Here is a 24,459-nt window from a genome sequence, read left to right as displayed (position 1 = left end):
CCCAAATGTCCCCAAATTGTCCCAAATGTCCCCAAATTGTCCCAAATGTTCCCAAATTTGTCCCAAATGTCCCCAAATTGTCCCAAATGTTCCCAAATTTGTCCCAAATGTCCCCAAATTGTCCCAAATGTCCCCAAATTGTCCCAAATGTTCCCAAATTTGTCCCAAATGTTCCCAAATTTGTCCCAAATGTCCCCAAATTGTCCCAAATGTCCCCAAATTGTCTCAAATGTCCCCAAATTGTCTCAAATGTCCCCAAATTGTCCCAAATGTCCCCAAATTTGTCCCAAATGTCACCAAATCCCCCCCGGTGTCCCCAAATTGTCCCAAATGTCCCCAAATTGTCCCAAATGTCCCCAAATTTGTCCCAAATGTCCCCAAATTTGTCCCAAATGTCACCAAATTTGTCCCAAATGTCCCCAAATTGTCCCAAATGTCCCCAAATTTGTCCCAAATGTCACCAAATCCCCCCCGGTGTCCCCAAATTGTCCCAAATGTCCCCAAATTGTCCCAAATGTCCCCAAATCCCCCCCGGTGTCCCCAAATTGTCCCAAATTTGTCCCAAATGTCACCAAATCCCCCCCGGTGTCCCCAAATTGTCCCAAATTTGTCCCAAATGTCCCCAAATCCGCCCTGGTGTCCCCAAACCCGCCCAATGTCCCCAAATTCTGCCCCCAAATCCCCCCCGTGTCCCCAAATTGTCCCAAAATCCCCCCAGTGTCCCCAAATCTCCCAAAATGTCCCTAAACCCCCCAAATGTCCCCAAACCCCCCCCAGATGTCCCCAAAGGTCTCGGTTGTCCCCAAGCCCAGGAGTTCACGGCAGCTTTGGGGTGAAAACCTTTAATTGGGCAACTTTGGGACACCCCGGTGGCCCTGGGGACACCCCATTGTCACCCTGGTGGCTTTTGGGGGACACCATCCCAGCGCCACCCCAGCGGCTCCTTGAGGACATTGTCCCAATGCCACCACTTGGCCCTTGAGGACATCTCATGGTGGCCCTTGGGGACACCACGTTCTCATCATGGTGGCTCTTCGTGGACACCCCATGGCCACCACGGTGGCTTTTTGGGGACACCGTCCCATTGCCACCACGCCGAGCCTCAGAGCCACCCCGTTGTCACCCTGGTGGTTTTGGGGACACCTCATTGCCACCACGATGGTTCTTTATGATCACCGCGTTGTCCCCGTGGTGGCCCCTGGAGACCCCACCCCGCTGTCCCCACGGTCCCTGCTGGTGACGTGCCGGTGACGTGCCGGTGACGCTCTGGTGATGTTCTGGTGACGTTCTGGTGACACTCCAGTGATGTTCTGGTGACGTTCTGGTGACGTTCTGGTGATGTTCTGGTGACGCTCCAGTGATGTTCTGGTGACGCTCCGGTGACATTCTGGTGATGTTCCAGTGATGTTCTGGTGACGTTCTGGTGACGTTCTGGTGACGCTCCGGTGATGTTCTGGTGATGTTCTGGTGATGTTCTGGTGACATTCTGGTGACGTTCTGGTGACGTTCTGGTGACGTTCTGGTGACGCTCCAGTGATGTTCTGGTGACGTTCCAGTGATGTTCTGGTGACGTTCTGGTGATGTTCTGGTGACACTCTGGTGACGCTCCTCTGGTGACGTTCTGGTGATGTTCTGGTGACGTTCTGGTGACGTTCTGGTGACGCTCCAGTGATGTTCTGGTGATGTTCTGGTGACATTCTGGTGACGTTCTGGTGACATTCTGGTGACATTCTGGTGATGTTCTGGTGACGTTCTGGTGATGTTCTGGTGACACTCTGGTGACATTCCGGTGACGTTCTGGTGACATTCTGGTGACATTCCAGTGATGTTCTGGTGACACTCCAGTGATGTTCTGGTGACGTTCTGGTGACGTTCTGGTGACGTTCTGGTGACGTTGTGGTGTCACCCGGCCGTCTCCGCCGGTTCCTCCCTCCGCCGCCGCTCCTCCTCCGCGTCCATGTCGGCGAAGCGCTGCCGCAGCTCCGGTGGGATCGGCACCTCCAGCAGGTTCTCCATGGCCGCCTCCGGCTCCTCCCCGATCAGCACCTGCGGGACACCGGGAACGTGCCGGGAACGTGCCGGGAACGTGCCAGAACTGCCTGGAGAATGTTCTGGAACCACATTGGGAACGTGCCGGAACCGTCCTGGAAATGCTGGAACCGCCCCGGGAATGCCGGAACTGCACCGGCAACACCGGAACCACCCCAACAGCTCTGGAACCGCCCCAGGAACACCGGAATTGTGCCGGCAACACCAGAACCGCCCCAACGGCTCTGGAACCGCCCCAGGAACACCGGAACCGTGCCGGCAACACCAGAACCGCTCCAATGGCTCCGGAACCGCCCCAATAGCTCCAGAACCACCCCAGGAATGCCGGAACTGCACCGGCAGCACCGGAACTGCCCCAATGGCTCTGGAACTACCCCAGGAACACCGGAACCGTGCCGGCAACACTGGAACCGCTCCAATGGCTCCGGAACCACCCCAGGAACGCCGGAACTGCACCGGCAACACCGGAACCGCCCCAACGGCTCCGGAACCACCCCAGGAACACCGGAACCGTGCCGGCAGCACCGGAACCGCTCCAACGGCTCCAGAACCACCCCAGGAACACCGGAACCGTGCCAGCAACACCGGAACCGCCCCAACGGCTCCAGAACTACCCCAGGAATGCCGGAACCGTGCCGGCAGCACCGGAACTGCCCCGATGGCTCCGGAACCACCCCAGGAATGCCGGAACTGCACCGGCAACACCGGAACCGCCCCAATGGCTCCGGAACCGCCCCGGGAATGCCGGAACCGTGCCGGCAGCACCGGAACTGCTCCAACGGCTCTGGAACCGCCCCGGGAATGCCGGAATCGTGCCGGCAGCACCGGAACCACCCCAACGGCTCCAGAACTACCCTGGCAACCCCGGAAGTGCACCAGCAACACCAGAACCGCCCCGATGGCTCCGGAACTGCCCCGGGAATGCCGGAACCGTGCCGGCAACACCAGAACCACCCCAATGGCTCCGGAAGCGTCCCGGGAGCGCCGGATCGGCGCCGGCGCCGCGGCTGACCTGGATCAGGTTGTGGCAGGCGCCGAGCACCGCGGGGTCCCGCTCCCGGCCGTGCAGCTCCCGCAGCACCAGGTAGGAACCGCGGCGCCGCAGCTGCTCCCGCCCCGCCTTGGTGGCCGCCAGCTGCTCGGGGGAAAAAAAATCGGGAATTTTTGGGGGATTCGCGGCTGCCCGTTGGGTGTGGGAAGCCAAAATTCCTCGAAGAACCCAAAAAAGTCTGGCTTGGCGATGAAATTTGGGGTCGAAAGGTGGAAATTGGTGGTGGAACATCGGGAAGTTCTCGCAGAAGTTCGAAATGTCCACGAGGAAACCCAAAATTGCTGATGGGATGGCCAAAAAACTCAAGGAACCCAAAAATCCTCAGGGAACCCCCGAAATTCCTCGAGGAAACCCAAAAATCCCCAAGGAAACCCAAAAATCCACAGGGAACCCCCGAAATTCCTCGAGGAAACCCAAAAATCCCCAAGGAAACCCAAAAATCCACAGGGAACCCCCGAAATTCCTCGAGGAAACCCAAAATTCCTCAGGGAATCCCCAAAATTCCTCAAGAAACCCCAAAATTTCTCATGGAACCCCAAAATTCCTCAGGGAACTGCCAAAAGTCCTCAAAGAACCCCAAAAATCTTAATCAAACCCCCAAAATTCTTCAAGGAAGCCCAAAATTCCTCAAGAAAGCCCATAAAAATCCCCAAAATTCCTCAAGGAACCCCCAAAATTTCTCATGGAACCCCCAAAAATTCTCATGGAACCCCCAAAATTGCTCTAAGAACTCCAAAATTTCTCATGTAACCCCAAAAATTCTCATCAAACCCCCAAAATTCCTCAAGGAACCCCCAAAATTCTTCTAAGAACTCCAAAATTCCTCCTAAAACCCCAAAAACTCTTCAAGGACCCCCAAAATTTCTCATGGAACCCCAAATATCCTCATCAAACCCCCAAAATTCCTCAAGGAACCCCCAAAATTCTTCTAAGAACTACAAAATTCCTCCTAAAACCCCAAAAATTCCTCAAGTAACCCCCAAAATTGCTCATGGAACTGCCAAAATTGCTCTAAGAACTACAAAATTTCATATGGAACCCCAAAATTCCTCATCAAACCCCCAAAATTACTCAGGGAACCCCCAAAATTCCTCTAAGAACCCCAAAATTCCTCCTCAACCCCCCCAAATTCCTCGAGGAACACCCAAAATTCCTCAAGGAACTCCCCGAAACCCCCAAAATTCCTCCCTGAACCCCCCAAATTCCTCAAGAAACTCCCAAAATTCCTCAAGGAACTCCCAAAACCCCCAAAATTCCTCATGGAACCCCCCAAATTCCTGAAGGAGCCCCAAAATCCGGCACCAGCATCAGCGTCTCCAGCAGCATCTTGCGGATCTCCGGCTCCTCCTCCGGCCGGTGCTCCGGGGGGAGGTACTGCAGATCCACGGGCAGCTCTGCAAGGGGGAAAACCGCCGGGAATATTCCGGGAATTCCCGAAAATTCCCAAAAAACCCCCGGAAAAGCCACTCACGCTCCATCTCCTCCTCGGGGAGCTCCTCGGGGCCGGCCAGCGGCAGCAGCAGCAGCGGGAGCGCGTCCAGCTCGGGGCTCAGCAGCCGCTCGTGGTTCTCTGGGAATTCCGCGGGAATTCCACGGGAATCCTCCGGGAATCCTCCGGGAATCTCGTCCCGACATCCCGGAAGAGCCCCCAGGCGGAGCGGGACCGGGACCGAGGCGGATCCCCCCCAAAATTTGGATTTCCCCCCCCCCCCCCCCAATTCTGCTTTATCCTGGCTCTGCCCTCCTGGAATTTTGGGAAAAATTTTGGGAATGTTTGGAATTGCAGCCCGGAATTCCATAAATTCCAGGGGAACATTCCCAAAAATCCCAACCCGAGGCCGTTCCTTCTTTTCCCATCCAGGATCCCAAGAAATTCCAGGATTTTAGCTTGGGTTCTCTGGAATTCCAGGATTTTAGTCGGGATTCCATGGAATTCCAGGATTTTAGCTTGGATTTCAATGGAATTCCATTATTTTAGTCAGGATTCCACAGATTTCCAGAATTTTAGTTGGGATTCCAAGGAATTTCAGGATTTTTAAGAGGATTCTCTGAAATTCCAGGATTTTAGTTGGGATTCCATGGAATTCCAGGATTTTAGCTTAGATTTCAATGGAATTCCATTATTTTAGTCAGGATTTCACAGATTTCCAGAATTTTAGTTGGGATTCCAAGGAATTTCAGGATTTTTAAGAGGATTCTCTGAAATTCCAGGATTTTAGTTGGGATTCCATGGAATTCCAGGATTTTAGCTTGGATTTCAATGGAATTCCATTATTTTAGTCAGGATTTCACAGATTTCCAGAATTTTAGTTGGGATTCCAAGGAATTTCAGGATTTTTAAGAGGATTCTCTGAAATTCCAGGATTTTAGTTGGGATTCCATGGAATTCCAGGATTTTAGCTTGGATTTCAATGGAATTCCATTATTTTAGTCAGGATTTCACAGATTTCCAGGATTTTAGTTGGGATTCAATGAAATTCCAGAATTTTTAAGAAGATTCTCTGGAATTCCAGGATTTTTAACAGGACTCCAAGAAATCCCAGGATTCTAGTCGGGATTCCATGGAATTCCAGAATTTTTAACAGGATTCCACAAAATTCCAGGATCTTAGTTAGGATTCAAATTCCAGGATTTTATTTAGGATTCAAATTCCAGGATTTTTAACCACAAACCCAAAACATTCTCCAAAAAAATCCCTCAAAAATCCCAAAATATTCCCAAAAATCCCCAAACAAAGCAACAAAAACCACAAACCCAAAAATTCCCTAAATATTCCCAAAAAATCCCCCCAAGAGATCACGAAATATTCACCAAAAATGATAAAATAGTTACCAAAAAATCACAGAATATTCACCAAAAATTCCCCCAAAAATCTCGAAAAAAATCTCAAAGCCAACAACAAAAAAAAAACCCCAAAAAATTCCTAAAAAGTCCCTAAAAAAAGTCGGGAAAGGCCCAGAATTGTGGATTTTTACCGTGCTGGAAGCAGCAGTTCCTGAGCGCTCCCGCGGCTCCTCTGCGCAGCGCCGCCGAGGCCGGGCCCCGCAGCAGCGCCAGGAGCCGCCGCAGCGCCCGCCTGGAACACCAAAAACACCCCAAATCACCCCAAAATCCTTAAAAAGCCACAAAAAAAAAAACCCAAAAGAATCACCCCAAATGCCCCATAAAACATCCCAAAATCCCCCCAAAACGCCCATAAAACACCCCAAAAATCCCAATAAAACACCAAAATCCCAGTTTATCTCACCCCGAGGGCTCCAGCAGCACCCCAAAAACCTCAACCCCCCCCAAAACCCCCATAAAACCCCCCAAAATCCCCATAAAACCCCCCAAAATCCCCAAAAATCCCCCCAAAACCCCCATAAAACCCCCCAAAACCCCCATAAATCCCCCAAAATCCCCATAAATCCCCCAAAATCCCGTTTATCTCACCCCGATGGTTCCAGCAGCGCGGCCCGTCCCTCCGGGGCCCGGCTGAGGTTGCAGAGCAGCGCCCCAAACCCCAAAACCCCCATAAATCCCCCCAAAACCCCCATAAGTCCCCCCAAAACCCCCATAAATCCCCCCCAAACCCCCATAAATCCCCCCAAAACCCCCATAAATCCCCCCAAACCCCCATAAATCCCCCCCAAACCCCCATAAATCCCCCCAAAACTTCCATAAATCCCCCCCAAAATCCCCATAAATCCCCCAAAACCCCATTTATCTCACCCCGATGGCTCCAGGAGCGCGGCCCGTCCCTCCGGGGCCCGGCTGAGGTTGCAGAGCAGCGCCCCAAACCCCAAAACCCCCATAAATCCCCCCCAAACCCCCATAAGTCCCCCCAAAACCCCCATAAATCCCCCCCAAACCCCCATAAATCCCCCCAAACCCCCATAAATCCCCCCCAAACCCCCATAAATCCCCCCCAAACCCCCATAAATCCCCCCCAAACCCCCATAAATCCCCCCAAAACTTCCATAAATCCCCCCCAAAATCCCCATAAATCCCCCCAAACACCGTTTATCTCACCCCGATGGCTCCAGCAGCGCGGCCCGTCCCTCCGGGGCCCGGCTGAGGTTGCAGAGCAGCGCCCCGAGCTCCTCCGGCGGCCGCTCCGCGCTCAGCGCCCGCAGCAGCGGCCCCGCGCCGGGGCCCAGCGCCCGCAGCACCCGCGGCGCCGCCGCCTCGTCCCGGCCCAGGTTGGCCAGCACCCCGCAGGCCGGCCCGGAGCCGGGCAGGAGCTCGGCGAGCCAAGGGACCGCGGGGAGGAGCGGCTCCAGCGCGGCCGGCTCCGAGGACGCGTTCACCAGCGCGGCCAAGGCGGGCTCCGAGCCACGCGAGGCCGAGGCGGCCAGGCCGCACAAGGCCGCCAAGGCCGCGGGGTGTCCCGCCAGCAGCGCCCGGCCCGAGGCGCTGCCCGACAGCGCCAGGGCGGCCTCGGCAGCCGCGGGAGCGGCGGGGGAGGACGGAGAGAGCAGCGCCGCCAGCTCCGACAGCGCCGCGGCCGCCGCGGCACCATCGCTCTCCGCCTCCTCCATCGCCGCCGCCTCCTTCGCGTCCGCCGCCATGGCCGCGTCGCTTAGCAACGGCGAGGCGGGAGGGTGCGACGGCCAATCAGCGCCGCGGAAACTGGGAGGTGGGGAGGGTTAGCCAATGGGGTGCGGGTGCGCTGCCGGGAAGGGAGGGTTGTACGGAAAAGCGCCGTGCGGGCTCCCACACGAGGCGCCAGTGAGGTCACGGAACCGGTCAGGCCACGAAACACGCACCGGGCCGGTGCCGCCGAGGTGGTGTGCGCTCGCGGGCCTCGGCCGCCACCGGCACTGGTTTCAGCGCTGGCTCTGTCTTCTCCTCCTGCGCCGCCATAGTCGGGACACAAAAATGTCGGCCTCGCCTGGCAACCAGCGTGATTGACAGGCCGAGCAGCCAATCGGCGCCGCGAAGCGCGGGGCGGTAAAGAGCTAAACCAATGGGGTGCGGCTGGAAAGCCGGAAGGGGAGGGGCTGTGGCAGAGAGGCATTGTGGGAAGGACGGCTGTACGGAAAGGAGCGGCGCGGCCCCTCAGGCAGGGCCCCGCTGAGGCCCGAACCGCAACCCGGTTCCGGGGCCTCTCCGAATCTCTTAAACCCGGCCTAAATCTCGGAAATCAGCCCCAAATTACCCGAACCAGGCCTAAATCCCGGAAATCACTTGAAACCGCTTCAATCAGGGACAAATTCCCAAACCAGCCCTAAATCCCTTAACTCAGCCCCAAATTCCAAAACCAGCCCTAAATCCCTTAACTCAGCCCCAAATTTCCAAAACCAGCCCTAAATCCCTTAACTCAGCGCCAAATTCCCGATCCAGCTGAAGCCCACGCCCGCAGATGAAATCCCAGCTCTAAAAGGCTTCACTGGGGTGGAACTCCTCCAAACCAGGCCTGGGGTTCTTAAACCCGGTTTAAATCCCTTAAAGCAAGTCCAAATTCCTGGGGGACACCAAGCCCTGGGGACACCAAAGCCTTGGGGACACCAAGCCCTTAGGGACACCAAACCCTCAATGCCACTCATGGATAAAAGGATTTTTCCATGGATAAGGGGATTTCCCCCATAAATAGAGGGATATTCCCATGGATAAAGGGATATTCCCATGGATAAAGGGATATTCCCATGAATAAATTGATATTCCCATGGATAAATGGATTTCCCCCATAAATAGAGGAATATTCCCATGGATAAAGGAATGTTTCCCATAAATAAAAGGACATTCCAATGGATAAAGGCGCTTTTTCAACTATTAAAGGGCTTCCCAAAGGATAAAGGAGTTTTTCCAATAAATAAGGTTTTCCAATGGATAAAGTCGGGTTGGAGGTCCCACCCCCCGTGGGAATGGCAACATCCCAGGGGTACCCCCGGGAATTGGGGGCAAATCCCAGGAATCCTTTACTGGGGGCGGAATTCCAACGTTCCGGGAGGAGTTCAGGGGGAATGAAGGAGGGGATTTTGGGGGGGGGGCTCAGGGGCCCCTCCAGATCCCAAGGGTGGGACCCCCTGATCCAGATCCCAAGGGAGGCACAGGTGGAACCCCCTGATCCAGATCCCAAATCCCAAGGGAGGCACAGATGGGATCCCCCTGATCCAGATCCCAAGGGAGGTGCAGGTGGGATCCCCCGATCCAGATCCCAAGGGAGGCGCAGGTGGAACCCCCTGATCCAGATCCCAGGGGAGGCACAGGTGGGATCCCCCTGATCCAGATCCCAGGGGAGGTGCAGGTGGAACCCCCTGATCCAGATCCCAAGGGAGGCACAGGTGGGATCCCCTGATCCAGATCCCAAGGGAGGTGCAGATGGGATCCCCCTGATCCAGATCCTCCCAAGGGAAGCGCAGGTGGAACCCCCTGATCCAGATCCCAAGGGAGGTGCAGATGGGATCCCCTGATCCAGATCCTCCCAAGGGAGGCGCAGGTGGAACCCCCTGATCCAGATCCCAAGGGAGGTGCAGGTGGGACCCCCTGATCCAGATCCCAAGGGAGACGCAGGTGGGACCCCCTGATCCAGATCCCAAGGGAGGCACAGGTGGGATCCCCTGATCCAGATCCCAAGGGAGGTGCAGATGGGATCCCCTGATCCAGATCCTCCCAAGGGAGGCGCAGGTGGAACCCCCTGATCCAGATCCCAAGGGAGGCACAGGTGGGATCTCCCGATCCAGATCCCAAATCCCAAGGGAGGCGCAGGTGGGATCCCCTGATCCAGATCCCAAGGGAGGCACAGGTGGGATCCCCTGATCCAGATCCCAAGGGAGATGCAGGTGGGACCCCCTGATCCAGATCCCAAGGGAGGCACAGGTGGGATCTCCCGATCCAGATCCCAAATCCCAAGGGAGGCGCAGGTGGGATCCCCTGATCCAGATCCCAAATCCCAAGGGAGGCGCAGGTGGGATCCCCTGATCCAGATCCCAAATCCCAAGGGAGGCGCAGGTGGGACCCCCTGATCCAGATCCCAAGGGAGGCACAGATGGGATCCCCTGATCCAGATCCCAAGGGAGGCGCAGGTGGGACCCCCTGATCCAGATCCCAGGGGAGGCACAGGTGGGATCCCCTGATCCAGATCCCAAATCCCAAGGGAGGCGCAGGTGGAACCCCCTGATCCAGATCCCAGGGGAGGCGCAGATGGGATCCCCTGATCCAGATCCCAAATCCCAAGGGAGGCGCAGGTGGAACCCCCTGATCCAGATCCCAAGGGAGATGCAGATGGGATCCCCTGATCCAGATCCCAGATCCCAAGGGAGATGCAGATGGGATCCCCTGATCCAGATCCCAAATCCCAAGGGAGGCGCAGGTGGAACCCCCTGATCCAGATCCCAAGGGAGATGCAGATGGGATCCCCTGATCCAGATCCCAGGGGAGGCACAGGTGGGACCCCCTGATCCAGATCCCAAATCCCAAGGGAGGCGCAGATGGGATCCCCTGATCCAGATCCCAAATCCCAAGGGAGGCACAGGTGGGACCCCCTGATCCAGATCCCAAGGGAGGCACAGATGGGATCCCCTGATCCAGATCCCAGGGGAGGCACAGATGGGATCCCCTGATCCAGATCCCAAATCCCAAGGGAGGCGCAGGTGGAACCCCCGATCCAGATCCCAAATCCCAAGGGAGGCGCAGGTGGGACCCCCCGATCCAGATCCCAAGGGAGGCACAGGTGGAACCCCCTGATCCAGATCCCAAATCCCAAGGGAGGCGCAGGTGGAACCCCCTGATCCAGATCCCAGATCCCAAGGGAGATGCAGGTGGGACCCCCTGATCCAGATCCCAGGGGAGGCACAGGTGGGATCCCCTGATCCAGATCCCAGGGGAGGCACAGATGGGATCCCCTGATCCAGATCCCAAGGGAGGCGCAGGTGGATCCCCCTGATCCAGATCCCAAGGGAGGCACAGATGGGATCCCCAGCCTCAGGCACAGGGCTCAGCTGGCCCAGGTGAGATCCCAGGAGGAAAAGCGGAGCTGGAGCCGATGGAGAGCAAAGCCAAACTCTTGAAACACACGGACTCGGGATGGGGGGCAGGGGGCAGTTCCTGGGCGGGGGATTTGGGGTTTTCCCCCGGCAGGGCCGGGACGGACGGACGGAGCCCCTCAGGAGCCCGGGCAGGCGGGACGGGGATCAGTGCAGCCGAGGGCAGGAGCCATAAAGTGCAGCGAAGCTTCCCGGAGCTCCCGGCGCGGCTCCGGCAGCGGCTCCGGAGCTCCGGGATTCCTGGGGGGCTCCGGTGTCCAGGGGGAACACGGGGACGCCGTGACACCGGGGGGGACACAGCTCGGGAAGGACCAGCGCCTCTGGGACAGGGCCGGGTCCTTTCCCGGTTCCATTCCCGGTTCCGTTGCTGGTTTGGTTGCCAGTCCTGGCTCCGTTCCTGGTTCCTTTCCTGGTGCCAGTTCTGTTCCTGGTTCTGTTCCCAGTTCTGGTTCTATTCCTGGTTCCGTTCCCAGTCCCGGTGCTGGTTTGGTTCCCAGTCCTGGTTCTATTCCTGGTTCCGTTCCCAGTCCTGGTTCCATTCCTGGTTCCATTCCCAGTCCCATTCCTGGTGCTGATTCCATTCCTAGTCCCAGTGTTGGTTCGGGTCCCAGTCCTGGTTCCATTCTCAGTCCCATTTCTGGTGCTGGTTCAGTTCCCAGTCCCATTCCCGGTGCTGGTTCGGTTCCCAGTCCTGGTTCCATTCCCAGTCCCGTTCCTGGTGCTGGTTCGGTTCCCAGTCCCATTTCTGGTGCTGGTTCAGTTCCCAGTCCCGGTGCTGGTTTGGTTCTCAGTCCTGGTTCCATTCCCAGTCCCATTCCCGGTGCTGGTTCGGTTCCCAGTCCTGGTTCCATTCCCAGTCCCATTCCCGGTGCTGGTTCGGTTCCCAGTCCCATTCCCGGTGCTGGTTCGGTTCCCAGTCCTGGTTCCATTCCCAGTTCCATTCCCGGTGCTGGTTCGGTTCCCAGTCCTGGTTCCATTCCCAGTCCCGTTCCCAGTGCTGGTTCCATTCCCAGTCCCGTTCCTGGTGCTGGTTCGGTTCCCAGTCCATTTCCAGTCCCATTGCTGGTTCCGTTCCTGTTGCCGGTTCCGTTCCCGGTGTCTCGGATCCCGCTGGGAATCTCACATGCACATCACCTGCGGCCTGGAACGAGGCCAGGACAGGGAGGGTCACCTGCCTCACCTGTGGCCACGCCCCCCACCCACCCACCCACCTGTCCTCCTGCCTCACCTGCGGCCACAGCCCCACCCCGCCCACCCACCTGTCCTCCTGCCTCACCTGCGGCCACGCCCCCCGCCCCGCCCACCCACCTGTCCTCCTGCCTCACCTGCGGCCACGCCCCCACCCCGCCCACCCACCTGTCCTCCTGCCTCACCTGCGGCCACGCCCCCGCCCCGCCCACCCACCTGTCCTCCTGCCTCACCTGCGGCCACGCCCCCCGCCCCGCCCACCCACCTGTCCTCCTGCCTCACCTGTGGCCACGCCCCCCGCCCCACCCACCTGTCCTCCTGCCTCACCTGCGGCCACGCCCCCCGCCCCGCCCACCCGTCCTCCTGCCTCACCTGCGGCCACGCCCCCTGCCCCGCCCACCCACCTGTCCTCCTGCCTCACCTGTGGCCACGCCCCCTGCCCCACCCACCCACCTGTCCTCCTGCCTCACCTGTGGCCACGCCCCCCGCCCCGCCCACCCGTCCTCCTGCCTCACCTGCGGCCACGCCCCCCGCCCCGCCCACCCACCTGTCCTCTTGCCTCACCTGCGGCCACGCCCCCGCCCCACCCACCCACCTGTCCTCCTCGATGGCGCCGCCCTCGCCCTCGGGGTCGCCGCTGTCGCCCTTCTCGGCGTCGCCCTCGCCCAGGTCCATGTCCAGCTCGTTCCCGGTGTCCGGGCGGGTGTAGGCGTAGCCACTGCGGGGATGGCCACAATTCCAGGGAATCCCCTCGGGAACACCTCCCCACCCTGGAATTCCAGGGAATCCCCTTGGGAACACCTCCCCACCCTGGAATTCCAGGGAATCCCCTTGGGAACATCTCCCCCCCACCCTGGAATTCCAATGAATCCCCTCGGGAACATCCCTCCCCCCCCTGGAATTCCAGGGAATCCCCCACTTGGGAATGGACCCTGGAATTCCAGGAATCCCCTCAGGAACATCCCCCCCCACCTTGAAATTCCAGGGAATCCCCCCCTTGGAAATGACCCCTGGAATCTCCTGGGGAATGCCCCAGAATTCCAGGAACGCTCTGGGGAAGAGCCCGGAATCCCCTGGGAAACACCCCCCAGAATTCCGGGAACGCCCTGGGGAAGAGCCCAGAATCTCCTGGGGAACACCCCCCAGAATTCCAGGAACGCTCTGGGGAAGAGCCCGGAATCCCCTGGGAAACACCCCCCAGAATTCCAGGAACGCCCTGGGGAAGAGCCCGGAATCCCCTGGGAAACACCCCCCAGAATTCCAGGAACGCCCTGGGGAAGAGCCCGGAATCCCCTGGGAAACACCCCCCAGAATTCTGGGAATGCTCTGGGGAAGAGCCTGGAATCCCCTGGGAAACACCCCCCAGAATTCTGGGAATGCTCTGGGGAAGAGCCCGGAATCCCCTGGGGAACACCCCCCAGAATTCTGGGAATGCTCTGGGGAAGAGCCCGGAATCCCGGGATCCGGGGCGGACCTGATGGAGCGGCAGGTGAAGAAGACGATCCTCTTGAGCCTCTTGTTGTAGAAGAAGTAATTGAAGGACCAGAGGCTCCCGTCCTCCCCGAAGGGATCCGAGTCCAGGTCCGGGTTGTAGCTGGGAACGGGAACGGCGGGAATGTCACGGGATTGGGGACGGGAACGGCGGGAATGTCACGGGATTGGGGACGGGAACAGCGGGAATGTCACGGGATTGGGGACGGGAATGTCACGGAATTGGGGACGGGAACGGCGGGAATGTCACGGGATTGGGGACGGGGACAGTGGGAATGTCACGGGATTGGGGACGGGAACGGCGGGAATGTCACGGGATTGGGGACGGGGACAGCGGGAATGTCACGGGATTGGGAACAGGGACAGCAGGAATGTCACGGCATTGGGAACAGGGACAGCGGGAATGTCACGGGATTGGGGATGGGAATGTCATGGGATTGGGGACGGGGACAGCAGGAATGTCACGGGATTGGGGATGGGAATGTCACGGGATTGGGGACGGGGACAGCGGGAATGTCACGGCATTGGGAACAGGGACAGCGGGAATGTCACGGGATTGGGAACAGGGACAGCAGGAATGTCACGGGATTGGGGACGGGAACGGTGGGAATGTCACGGGATTGGGGACAGGGCTGGAATCCTTTGGGAAGCGCCCGGATCCCCTGGATGGGGCAGGTACCTGTAGATGTCACACTCGGCCAGGCAGATCTCCTCATCCACCGCGTCCCACAGCAGCGGCTTCAGCGCCTTGAAATCCTCGCGCACGGCCGAGAAGAGGCTGCAGTTCACGGCATTCACCACCTGCAACGTGGGATTGGGATGTGAGACATGGAACGGGGACAGGGACACGGGAATGGGGACACTGGAACGGGGACAGGGACACGGGACAGGGACACGGGAACGGGGATGAAATCCTCGCGCACGGCCGAGAAGAGGCTGCAGTTCACAGCATTCACCACCTGCAACGTGGGATTGGGATGTGAGACATGGAACAGGGACAGGGACACGGGAACAGGGACACGGGAACGGGGACAGGGACACGGGACAGGGACACGGGAATGGGGACACTGGAACGGGGACAGGGACACGGGACAGTGACACGGGAACGGGGATGAAATCCTCGCGCACAGCCGAGAAGAGGCTGCAGTTCACGGCATTCACCACCTGCAACGTGGGATTGGGATGTGAGACATGGAACGGGGACAGGGACACGGGGACAGGGACATGGGAACGGGGACAAGGACACGGGACAGGGACACGGGAATGGGGATGAAATCCTCGCGCACAGCCGAGAAGAGGCTGCAGTTCACGGCATTCACCACCTGCAACGTGGGATTGGGATGTGAGACATGGAACGGGGACAGGGACATGGGGACGGGGACACGGGAACGGGGACAGGGACACGGGACAGGGACACGGGGACACGGGGACACGGGAACGGGGACAGGGACACGGGACAGGGACACGGGAACGGGGACAGGGACACGGGACAGGGACACGGGAATGGGGATGAAATCCTCGCGCACAGCCGAGAAGAGGCTGCAGTTCACGGCATTCACCACCTGCAACGTGGGATTGGGACGTGAGACATGGAACGGGGACAGGGACACGGGAATGGGGACAGGGACACAGGAACGGGGACAGGGACACGGGAATGGGGACACGGGAACGGGGACAGGGACACGGGAATGGGACACGGGAACGGGGACACGGGAACGGGGACAGGGACACGGGACAGGGACACGGGAATGGGGATGAAATCCTCGCGCACGGCCGAGAAGAGGCTGCAGTTCACAGCATTCACCACCTGCAACGTGGGATTGGGATGTGAGACATGGAACGGGGACAGGGACACGGGGACGGGGACACGGGAACGGGGACAGGGACACGGGACAGGGACACGGGAATGGGGACACGGGAACGGGGACAGGGACACGGGACAGGGACACGGGGACACGGGAATGGGGATGAAATCCTCGCGCACGGCCGAGAAGAGGCTGCAGTTCACGGCATTCACCACCTGCAACGTGGGATTGGGACGTGAGACATGGAACGGGGACAGGGACACGGGGACGGGGACACGGGAACGGGGACAGGGACACGGGAATGGGGACACTGGAACGGGGACAGGGACACGGGGACGGGGACACGGGAACGGGGACAGGGACACGGGAATGGGGACAGGGACACGGGACAGGGACACGGGAATGGGGATGAAATCCTCGCGCACGGCCGAGAAGAGGCTGCAGTTCACAGCATTCACCACCTGCAACGTGGGATTGGGACGTGGGACATGGAACAGGGACAGGGACATGGGAATGGGGACAGGGACACGGGAATGGGGACAGGGACACGGGAATGGGGACAGGGACATGGGAATGGGGACAGGGACACGGGACAGGGACACGGGAACGGGGACAGGGACACGGGAATGGGGACACTGGAACGGGGACAGGGACACGGGAACGGGAACAGGGACATGGGAACGGGGACACGGGGACAGGGACACGGAAATGGGGACAGGGACACGGGACAGGGACACGGGAACGGGGACACGGGAACGGGGACAGGGACACGGGAATGGGGACACGGGGACGGGGACAGGGACACGGAACAAGGACGGGGACATGGGAACAGGGACATGGGAACAGGGACATGGGAACAGGGACATGGGAATGGAGACACAGGACTGGGGACAGGGACACAGGAATGGAGACACAGGGACAGGGACATGGGAACCAGGACAGGGACATGGGAATGGGGACACGGAATGGGGACAGGGACACGGGAACAAGGACGGGGATACGGGAACAGGGACATGGGGACAGGGACACACACAAACGGGGGAATGGCATTCCCAGGGAAATTTGGGATTCCCCAGCTCTGGCAATATCCAGAGCCCCCCAGAGCCTTTTCCAGGGTTTTTCTGGGAGAGCTGGAGAGGGGTTTGGGATGCTGGAGGGATGGGAAACAGGGAATGGCTCCCCATGGAATGTTGGGGTTTTGGGATGGAATTCCCAGAGAATCCGGGGCTGATCCAGCTCCTGCACTATCCTGGGATAGCGGGAGCTGCCCCGTGGGAATGGGATCATGCCAGAGATCCCTTCCATCCCAGAGCATTCCAGAATTCCAGGATTTTCCTATTCCATGACCTGTCTCCAGGTAAATCCCAATTCCTACATCCCGCCCCATCCTGTCCCATCCCAGTCCCTCCCAGTCCCATCCCAGTCCCATCCCAGTCCCATCCCAGTGCCCGTACCCAGTCCCATCCCAGTCCCTCCCAGTGCCCGTACCCAGTCCCATCCCAGTCCCTCCCAGTGCCCGTACCCAGTTGAGGCTGGGCTCGCGGCTGAACTCGTGGCTGTCCCAGTCCCTCCCAGTGCTCCCAGTGCCCCCAGTGCCCGTACCCAGTTGAGGCTGGGCTTGTGGCTGTCCCAGTCCATCCCAGTCCCTCCCAGTGCCCGTACCCAGTTGAGGCTGGGCTCGCGGCTGAACTCGTGGCTGTCCCAGTCCCTCCCAGTGCCCCCAGTGCCCGTACCCAGTTGAGGCTGGGCTCGCGGCTGAACTCGTGGCTGTCCCAGTCCATCCCAGTCCATCCCAGTCCATCCCAGTCCCTCCCAGTCCCATCCCAGTCCCTCCCAGTCCATCCCAGTCCCCCCAGTGCCCCCAGTGCCCGTACCCAGTTGAGGCTGGGCTCGCGGCTGAACTCATGGCAGTCCCAGTCCCATCCCAGTCCCTCCCAGTCCCATCCCAGTCCCTCCCAGTGCCCGTACCCAGTTGAGGCTGGGCTCGTGGCTGAACTCGTGGCTGTCCCAGTCCCTCCCAGTCCCATCCCAGTCCCTCCCAGTGCCCGTACCCAGTTAAGGCTGGGCTCGCGGCTGAACTCGTGGCTGTCCCAGTCCCATCCAGTCCTATCCCAGTCCATCCCAGTCCCCCCAGTGCCCCCAGTGCCCGTACCCAGTTGAGGCTGGGCTCGTGGCTGAACTCGTGGCTGTCCCAGTCCCTCCCAGTCCCATCCCAGTCCATCCCAGTCCCTCCCAGTGCCCGTACCCAGTTGAGGCTGGGCTCGTGGCTGTCCCAGTCCCATCCCAGTCCATCCCAGTCCCTCCCAGTGCCCGTACCCAGTTGAGGCTGAACTCGTGGCTGTCCCAGTCCCATCCCAGTCCCTCCCAGTCCCTCCCAGTCCATCCCAGCCCCTCCCAGTGCCCGTACCCAGTTGAGGCTGGGCTCGCGGCTGAACTCGTGGCTGTCCCAGTCCCTCCCAGTCCCTCCCAGTCCCTCCCAGTCCATCCCAGTCCCTCCCAGTGCCCGTACCCAGTTGAGGCTGGGCTCGCGGCTGAACTCGTGGCTCTTGGCGGCGCTGAAGTCGTAGTCGGGCCGGAAGGCCTCGTTCAGGGTGGCGATCAGGTAGAACAGCGTCTTGCGGCTGCACGTGTCGCTGAGCGGGCCCTCGCCCTGCCTGGGGACACAGCCGGGGTCACTGGGGACACTGGGGACACAACTGGGGTCACTGGGGACACAACTGGGGTCACTGGGGTCACTGGGGACAGAACTGGGGTCACTGGGGACACTGGGGGCACAACCGGGGTCACTGGGGACACAACTGGGGTCACTGGGGACACTGGGGACACAACTGGGGTCACTGGGGACACTGGGGACACAGCCGGGGTCACTGGGGACACAACTGGGGTCACTGGGGACACTGGGGACACAGCCAGGGTCACTGGGGACACCGGGGACACAACTGGGGTCACTGGGGACAGAACTGGGGTCACTGGTGTCGCTGAGCGGGCCCTCGCCCTGCCTGGGGACACAGCCGGGGTCACGGGGGACACAACTGGGGTCACTGGTGTCACTGGGGACACAACTGGGGTCAGTGGTGTCACTGGGGGCACAACCGGGGTCACTGGGGACACTGGGGACAGAACTGGGGTCACTGGTGTCACTGGGGGCACAGCCGGGGTCACTGGGGACACAACTGGGGTCACAACTGGGGTCACTGGGGACACAACTGGGGTCGCTGGGGACACTGGGGGCACAGCCGGGGTCACTGGGGACACAACTGGGGTCACTGGGGACACTGGGGACACAACTGGGGTCACTGGTGTCGCTGAGCGGGCCCTTGCCCTGCCTGGGGACACAGCCGGGGTCACTGGGGACACTGGGGACACAGCCGGGGTCACTGGGGTCACTGGGGACACAGCCGGGGTCACTGGGGACACAACTGGGGACACAACTGGGGTCACTGGGGACACAACTGGGGACACAACTGGGGTCACTGGGGACACTGGGGACACAACTGGGGTCACTGGTGTCGCTGAGCGGGCCCTCGCCCTGCCTGGGGACACAGCCGGGGTCACTGGGGACACAGCCAGGGTCACTGGGGACACTGGGGACACAACTGGGGTCACTGGGGACACAACTGGGGTCACTGGTGTCACTGGGGGCACAACTGGGGTCACTGGGGACACAACTGGGGTCACTGGGGACACTGGGGACAGAACTGGGGTCACTGGTGTCACTGGGGGCACAACTGGGGTCACTGGGGTCACTGGGGACAGAACTGGGGTCACTGGGGACACTGGGGACAGAACTGGGGTCACTGGGGAAACAACTGGGGTCACTGGGGACACTGGGGACAGAACTGGGGTCACTGGGGACAGAACTGGGGTCACTGGTGTCGCTGAGCGGGCCCTTGCCCTGCCTGGGGACACAGCCGGGGTCACTGGGGACACTGGGGACACAACTGGGGTCACTGGGGACACAACTGGGGTCACTGGGGACACAGCCGGGGTCACAACTGGGACCACTGTTCCCCAACATGTCCTCCCCAGTTCCCCCCCAGTTCCCCAGCGTGTCCCCCCAGTTCCAGGTGTGTCCCCCCAGTTCCCCAGCGTGTCCCCCCCATTTCCCCAGCGTGTCCCCCCAGTTCCAGGTGTGTCCCCCCAGTTCCCCAGCGTGTCCCCCCAGTTCCAGGTGTGTCCCCCCCAGTTCCCCAGCGTGTCCCCCCCATTTCCCCAGCGTGTCCCCCCGTTTCCCCAGCGTGTCCCCCCATTTCCCCAGCGTGTCCCCCCATTTCCCCAGCGTGTCCCCCCCATTTCCCCAGCGTGTCCCCCCATTTCCCCAGCGTGTCCCCCCTGTTTCCCCAGCGTGTCCCCCCGTTTCCCCAGCGTGTCCCCCCGTTTCCCCAGCGTGTCCCCTCCATTTCCCCAGCGTGTCCCCCCGTTTCCCCAGCGTGTCCCCCCAGTTCCCCAGCGTGTCCCCCCAGTTCCCCAGCGTGTCCCCCCAGTTCCCCAGCGTGTCCCCCCAGTTCCCCAGCGTGTCCCCCCAGTTCCCCAGCGTGTCCCCCCAGTTCCCCAGCGTGTCCCCCCCAGTTCCCGGTGTGTCCCCCCGTTTCCCCAGTGTGTCCCCCCAGTTCCCCAGTGTGTCCCCCCCGTTTCCCCAGCGTGTCCCCCCAGTTCCCCAGCGTGTCCCCCCGTTTCCCCAGCGTGTCCCCCCCAGTTCCCCAGCGTGTCCCCCCAGTTCCCCAGCGTGTCCCCCCGTTTCCCCAGTGTGTCCCCCCAGTTCCCCAGCGTGTCCCCCCGTTTCCCCGGTGTGTCCCCCCAGTTCCCAGGTGTGTCCCCCCCAGTTCCCCGGTGTGTCCCCCCCGTTTCCCCAGCGTGTCCCCGTTTCCCCAGCGTGTCCCCCCCGTTTCCCCAGCGTGTCCCCCCAGTTCCCCAGCGTGTCCCCCCCTTTCCCCAGCGTGTCCCCCCAGTTCCCCAGCGTGTCCCCCCAGTTCCCCAGCGTGTCCCCCCCTTTCCCCAGCGTGTCCCCCCAGTTCCCCAGCGTGTCCCCCCCTTTCCCCAGCGTGTCCCCCCTGTTTCCCCAGCGTGTCCCCCCCTTTCCCCAGTGTGTCCCCCCCTTTCCCCAGCGTGTCCCCCCTGTTTCCCCAGCGTGTCCCCCCCAGTTCCCCAGCGTGTCCCCCCAGTTCCCCAGCGTGTCCCCCCCGTTTCCCCAGCGTGTCCCCCCGTTTCCCGGTGCCCCCGTTCCCGTTCCCGCACCTGCCGGGGCTGAGGCCGGAGCTCTGGGGCGGGGACAGGGCCTCGAGCGCGTGGGGCTGCCCCTCGTGGCAGAACTGCTTGAAGAGCTGCTTGTCGATGCCGGCCAGCTTGCACGAGTAGCTCTCGATCCTGCCGAGCCCGGCACGGCGCCGTGGGCGAGGGAGCCCCGGGATCCCGATCCCAGAGACACCCAGGGGATCCCAGAGACACCCAGGGGATCCCAGAGACACCCAGAGACACCCAGGGGACCCCAGAGACACCCAGGGGACCCCAGAGACACCCAGGGGATCCCAGAGACACCCAGGGATCCCAGAGACACCCAGAGACACCCAGGGGATCCCAGAGACACCCAGAGATCCCACAGAGCCCGGCACGGCGCCGTGGGCGAGGGAGCCCCGGGATCCCGATCCCAGAGACACCCAGGGGATCCCAGAGACACCCAGGGGATCCCAGAGACACCCAGAGACACCCAGGGATCCCAGAGACACCCAGGGGACCCCAGAGACACCCAGGGGATCCCAGAGACACCCAGAGACACCCAGGGATCCCAGAGACACCCAGAGATCCCACAGAGCCCGGCACGGCGCCGTGGGCAAGGGAGCCCCGGGATCCCGATCCCAGAGACACCCAGGGGACCCCAGAGACACCCAGAGACACCCAGGGGATCCCAGAGACACCCAGAGACACCCAGGGGATCCCAGAGACACCCAGAGACACCCGGGGATTCCAGAGATCCCAGAGACACCCAGAGATCCCAGAGACCCCAGAGACACCCAGGGGATCCCAGAGACACCCAGAGACACCCAGGGATCCCAGAGACACCCAGAGATCCCACAGAGCCTGGCACAGCGCCGTGGGCGAGGGAGCCCCGGGATCCCGATCCCAGGGACACCCAGGGGATCCCAGAGACACCCAGGGGATCCCAGAGACACCCAGAGACACCCAGGGGATCCCAGAGACACCCAGGGGATCCCACAGAGCCCGGCACGGCGCCATGGGCGAGGGGAGCCCCGGGATCCCAATCCCAGAGACACCCAGGGATCCCAGAGACACCCAGGGGATCCCAGAGACACCCAGAGATCCCAGAGACACCCAGAGACACCCAGGGGATCCCAGAGACACCCAGGGGATCCCAGAGACACCCAGAGACACCCAGGGATCCCAGAGACACCCAGAGATCCCACAGAGCCCGGCACGGTGCCGTGGGCAAGGGAGCCCCGGGATCCCGATCCCAGAGACACCCAGGGGATCCCAGAGACCCCAGAGACACCCAGGGGATCCCAGAGACCCCAGAGACACCCAGGGGATCCCAGAGACCCCAGAGACACCCAGGGGATCCCAGAGACACCCAGGGATCCCAGAGACACCCAGGGGATCCCAGAGACACCCAGAGATCCCACAGAGCCCGGCACGGCGCCGTGGGCGAGGGAGCCCCGGGATCCCGATCCCAGAGACACCCAGGGGACCCCAGAGACACCCAGGGATCCCAGAGACACCCAGAGACACCCAGGGGATCCCAGAGACACCCAGGGGATCCCAGAGACACCCAGAGACACCCAGGGGATCCCAGAGACACCCAGAGACACCCAGGGATCCCAGAGACACCCAGAGACACCCAGGGATCCCAGAGACACCCAGAGACACCCAGGGGATCCCAGAGACACCCTGGGGATCCCAGAGCCCTCCCTGGGGGATCCCAGAGCCCCATGTCCATTCCCAGAGCAGCATTCCCAGATTCCAGGTTTCGTGGGGTGGAATTCCCAGATTCCTGGGTTTCAAGGGAACAGAACTCCCAAATTCCTGGAGTTTTCTTGGGGCAAAATTCCCAAATTCCTAGGGACAGAATTCCCAGATTCCCAAGGGCAGAATTCCCATATTCCCATTACAGAATTCCCAGATTCCCAGGGATGGCATTCCCAGATTCCTGGAGCTTTTCCTGGGGCAGCATTCCTGGTGTCCCAGGGACAGAATTCCCAGATTCCCAGTGTCCCAGATTTCCTGGGGACAGCATTCCCAGATTCCCGAGGCTTTTCCAGGGCAGCATTCCCAGATTCCTGAGACAGCATTCCTGCTTCCCTGGGGCAGCATTCCCAGATTCCCAGAGCTTTTCCTGGGACAGCATTCCCAGATTCCCAGAGCCTTTCTCAGGGGCAGCATCCCCAAATTCCCGGTTCATCATTCCCAGATTCCCAGGGCTTTTCCTGGGACAGCATTCCCAAGACCCTCAGGGACAGAATTCCGAGATTCCCAGGCTTCCCAGAGCTTTTCCCAGGACAGCATTCCCAGATTCCCAGAGCCTTTCCTGGGGGCAGCATTCCCAGGGCTTTTCCCGGGACAGCATTCCCAGCCTCCCGGAGCTTTTCCTAGTTCAGCATTCCCAGATTCCCAGGGCTTTTCCTGGTCCATCATTCCCAGCTTCCCGGAGCTTTTCCCGGTCCAGCATTCCCAGGTTTCCCGGTCCCTCATTCCCACCTTCCCAGAGCCTTTCCCAGTTCAGCATTCCCAGATTCCTGGGGCTTTTCCCGGTCCAGCATTCCCGGTTTCCCGGCCCATTCCCGCTGACCTGCCGATGATGTGGGCGTCGCCGGTCTCCACGGTCAGCTGGGAGTTGATGGCCTCGAAGCTGGAGTTCTCCAGCAGCTTCATCCTCCCGGAATTCCCGGGAATTCCCGGAACAATTCCCGGGGGTTCCCGGAATTCCCTCCCGGCGCCGCAGCTGCTCCCGGGAACCAACGGGGAAGGTGAGGGACGGCACCGGGATGGGCCCGGGGCGATTCCCCGGCACCCCCGGGGAAAAGCGGGAATGGGCGGGAATGCCGGGAAGGAGAGAAAGGGAAGGAAGGGAGAGAACTGCAGGAAGGAGAAGGAAACGACGGAAAAAGCAGAAATGGGAAAAGAAACGGGAAAGGAGAGAGGAAGTAAAGGAACCGGAGGAGGAGGGAGAACAGCTTCAGGTGGAGCTGGCAGCGGCACCACAAAGGGGGAAAAGGCGGCAGGCGGAGAGGGAGGCGCAGAGAGGGAGGAGGAAGGAAAAGAGGGGAAAAAGAGGAGAAAAGGAGAAGGAAAACAAAGAAAAGGAACAAGAAAAAGACGCGGAAAAGTCTCCCCCGGCCCCGGGCGGCGCCACAGGAAGCGCCTTCCCGGCGTGCCCCGCGCGCCGGACTACAGCTCCCGGCATGCCCCGCGCGGCGCATAGCAGCGATGTACCGGCGGACTACGCCTCCCGGCACGCCCCGCGCGGGCGGCGCAGCCTCTCTATCGCCGGACTACTGCTCCCATCCTGCCCCGCGGCTCCGCGCGCCGCTAGGCCGCGCCTGGGCGGCGCGGGGTACGCCGGGAGCTGTAGTTCGCGCGGCTTTAGGGCGCACAGAAGAGGGACGGCGGGCCGAGCGGGCTTACCGGCGCGTCCTGCTCCTTTATCGGTGCCTCCTCGCCGTGGCAGCGCCTTCAGGCTCGGGGCGCTTGTAAAGGGAGGCGTCTCCGGGGAAAGCTCGAGGAGGGCGAGTGCGCCGCGGCCGCCGTCCGCCGTCTGGCGCCGGCCCACCGGGCCTCCGCCCACCTCGACATGTCCCCGAGTGCTCGGGAGACGGCGCGAGCGGCCGAGCGAGATCCTGGGAATCCCCCGGAGCGAGCGGGCGAGCGGGCGACCTTCTCCTGCGGCACCGGACGGCAA

General features: G+C 61.0%; 2 protein-coding genes across 2 annotated transcripts; both read right to left on the bottom strand.

The window, feature by feature from the left end:
• Positions 1–826: 826 nt before the first annotated feature.
• HGH1 (HGH1 cochaperone) lies at positions 827–7,650 on the bottom strand. The gene is made up of 6 exons (XM_021546807.2): positions 7,112–7,650; positions 6,076–6,176; positions 4,572–4,670; positions 4,403–4,494; positions 3,062–3,184; positions 827–2,046 (listed from the first exon to the last, which is right to left on the bottom strand). The coding sequence occupies exons 1-6, from the start codon at positions 7,648–7,650 to the stop codon at positions 1,903–1,905; spliced, it is 1,098 nt and encodes a 365-aa protein (XP_021402482.2). The 3' UTR covers positions 827–1,902.
• A 3,419-nt stretch (positions 7,651–11,069) lies between these two features.
• MAF1 (MAF1 negative regulator of RNA polymerase III) lies at positions 11,070–24,459 on the bottom strand. Its single transcript, XM_077781635.1, has 8 exons — positions 24,186–24,459; positions 23,350–23,502; positions 20,787–20,915; positions 18,061–18,205; positions 14,426–14,547; positions 13,730–13,849; positions 12,851–12,973; positions 11,070–12,208 (listed from the first exon to the last, which is right to left on the bottom strand). The coding sequence occupies exons 2-8, from the start codon at positions 23,430–23,432 to the stop codon at positions 12,187–12,189; spliced, it is 744 nt and encodes a 247-aa protein (XP_077637761.1). The 5' UTR covers positions 23,433–23,502; positions 24,186–24,459; the 3' UTR covers positions 11,070–12,186.

The sequence above is a fragment of the Lonchura striata genome, chromosome 1, assembly GCF_046129695.1.
Source record: "Lonchura striata isolate bLonStr1 chromosome 1, bLonStr1.mat, whole genome shotgun sequence".
NCBI classification, from domain to species: domain Eukaryota; kingdom Metazoa; phylum Chordata; class Aves; order Passeriformes; family Estrildidae; genus Lonchura; species Lonchura striata.
This window is presented reverse-complemented; position numbering and strand designations above follow the sequence as displayed.

Coding starts and splice junctions, on each gene's coding strand:
- HGH1 (XM_021546807.2), bottom strand. CDS start 7,650: ATGGCGGCGGACGCGAAGGAGGCGGCGGCGATGGAGGAGGCGGAGAGC. Junction 3,185..4,402: donor TGCTGGAGACGCTGATGCTG/GTGCCGGATTTT, acceptor TCCCCCGAGCAG/CTGGCGGCCACCAAGGCGGG. Junction 2,047..3,061: donor CCTGCCACAACCTGATCCAG/GTCAGCCGCGGC, acceptor GGTGTCCCGCAG/GTGCTGATCGGGGAGGAGCC.
- MAF1 (XM_077781635.1), bottom strand. CDS start 23,432: ATGAAGCTGCTGGAGAACTCCAGCTTCGAGGCCATCAACTCCCAGCTG. Junction 14,548..18,060: donor GCGAGCCCAGCCTCAACTGG/GTACGGGCACTG, acceptor CCCACGTTGCAG/GTGGTGAATGCCGTGAACTG. Junction 12,209..12,850: donor GGCGCCATCGAGGAGGACAG/GTGGGTGGGTGG, acceptor GCCTCGTTCCAG/GCCGCAGGTGATGTGCATGT.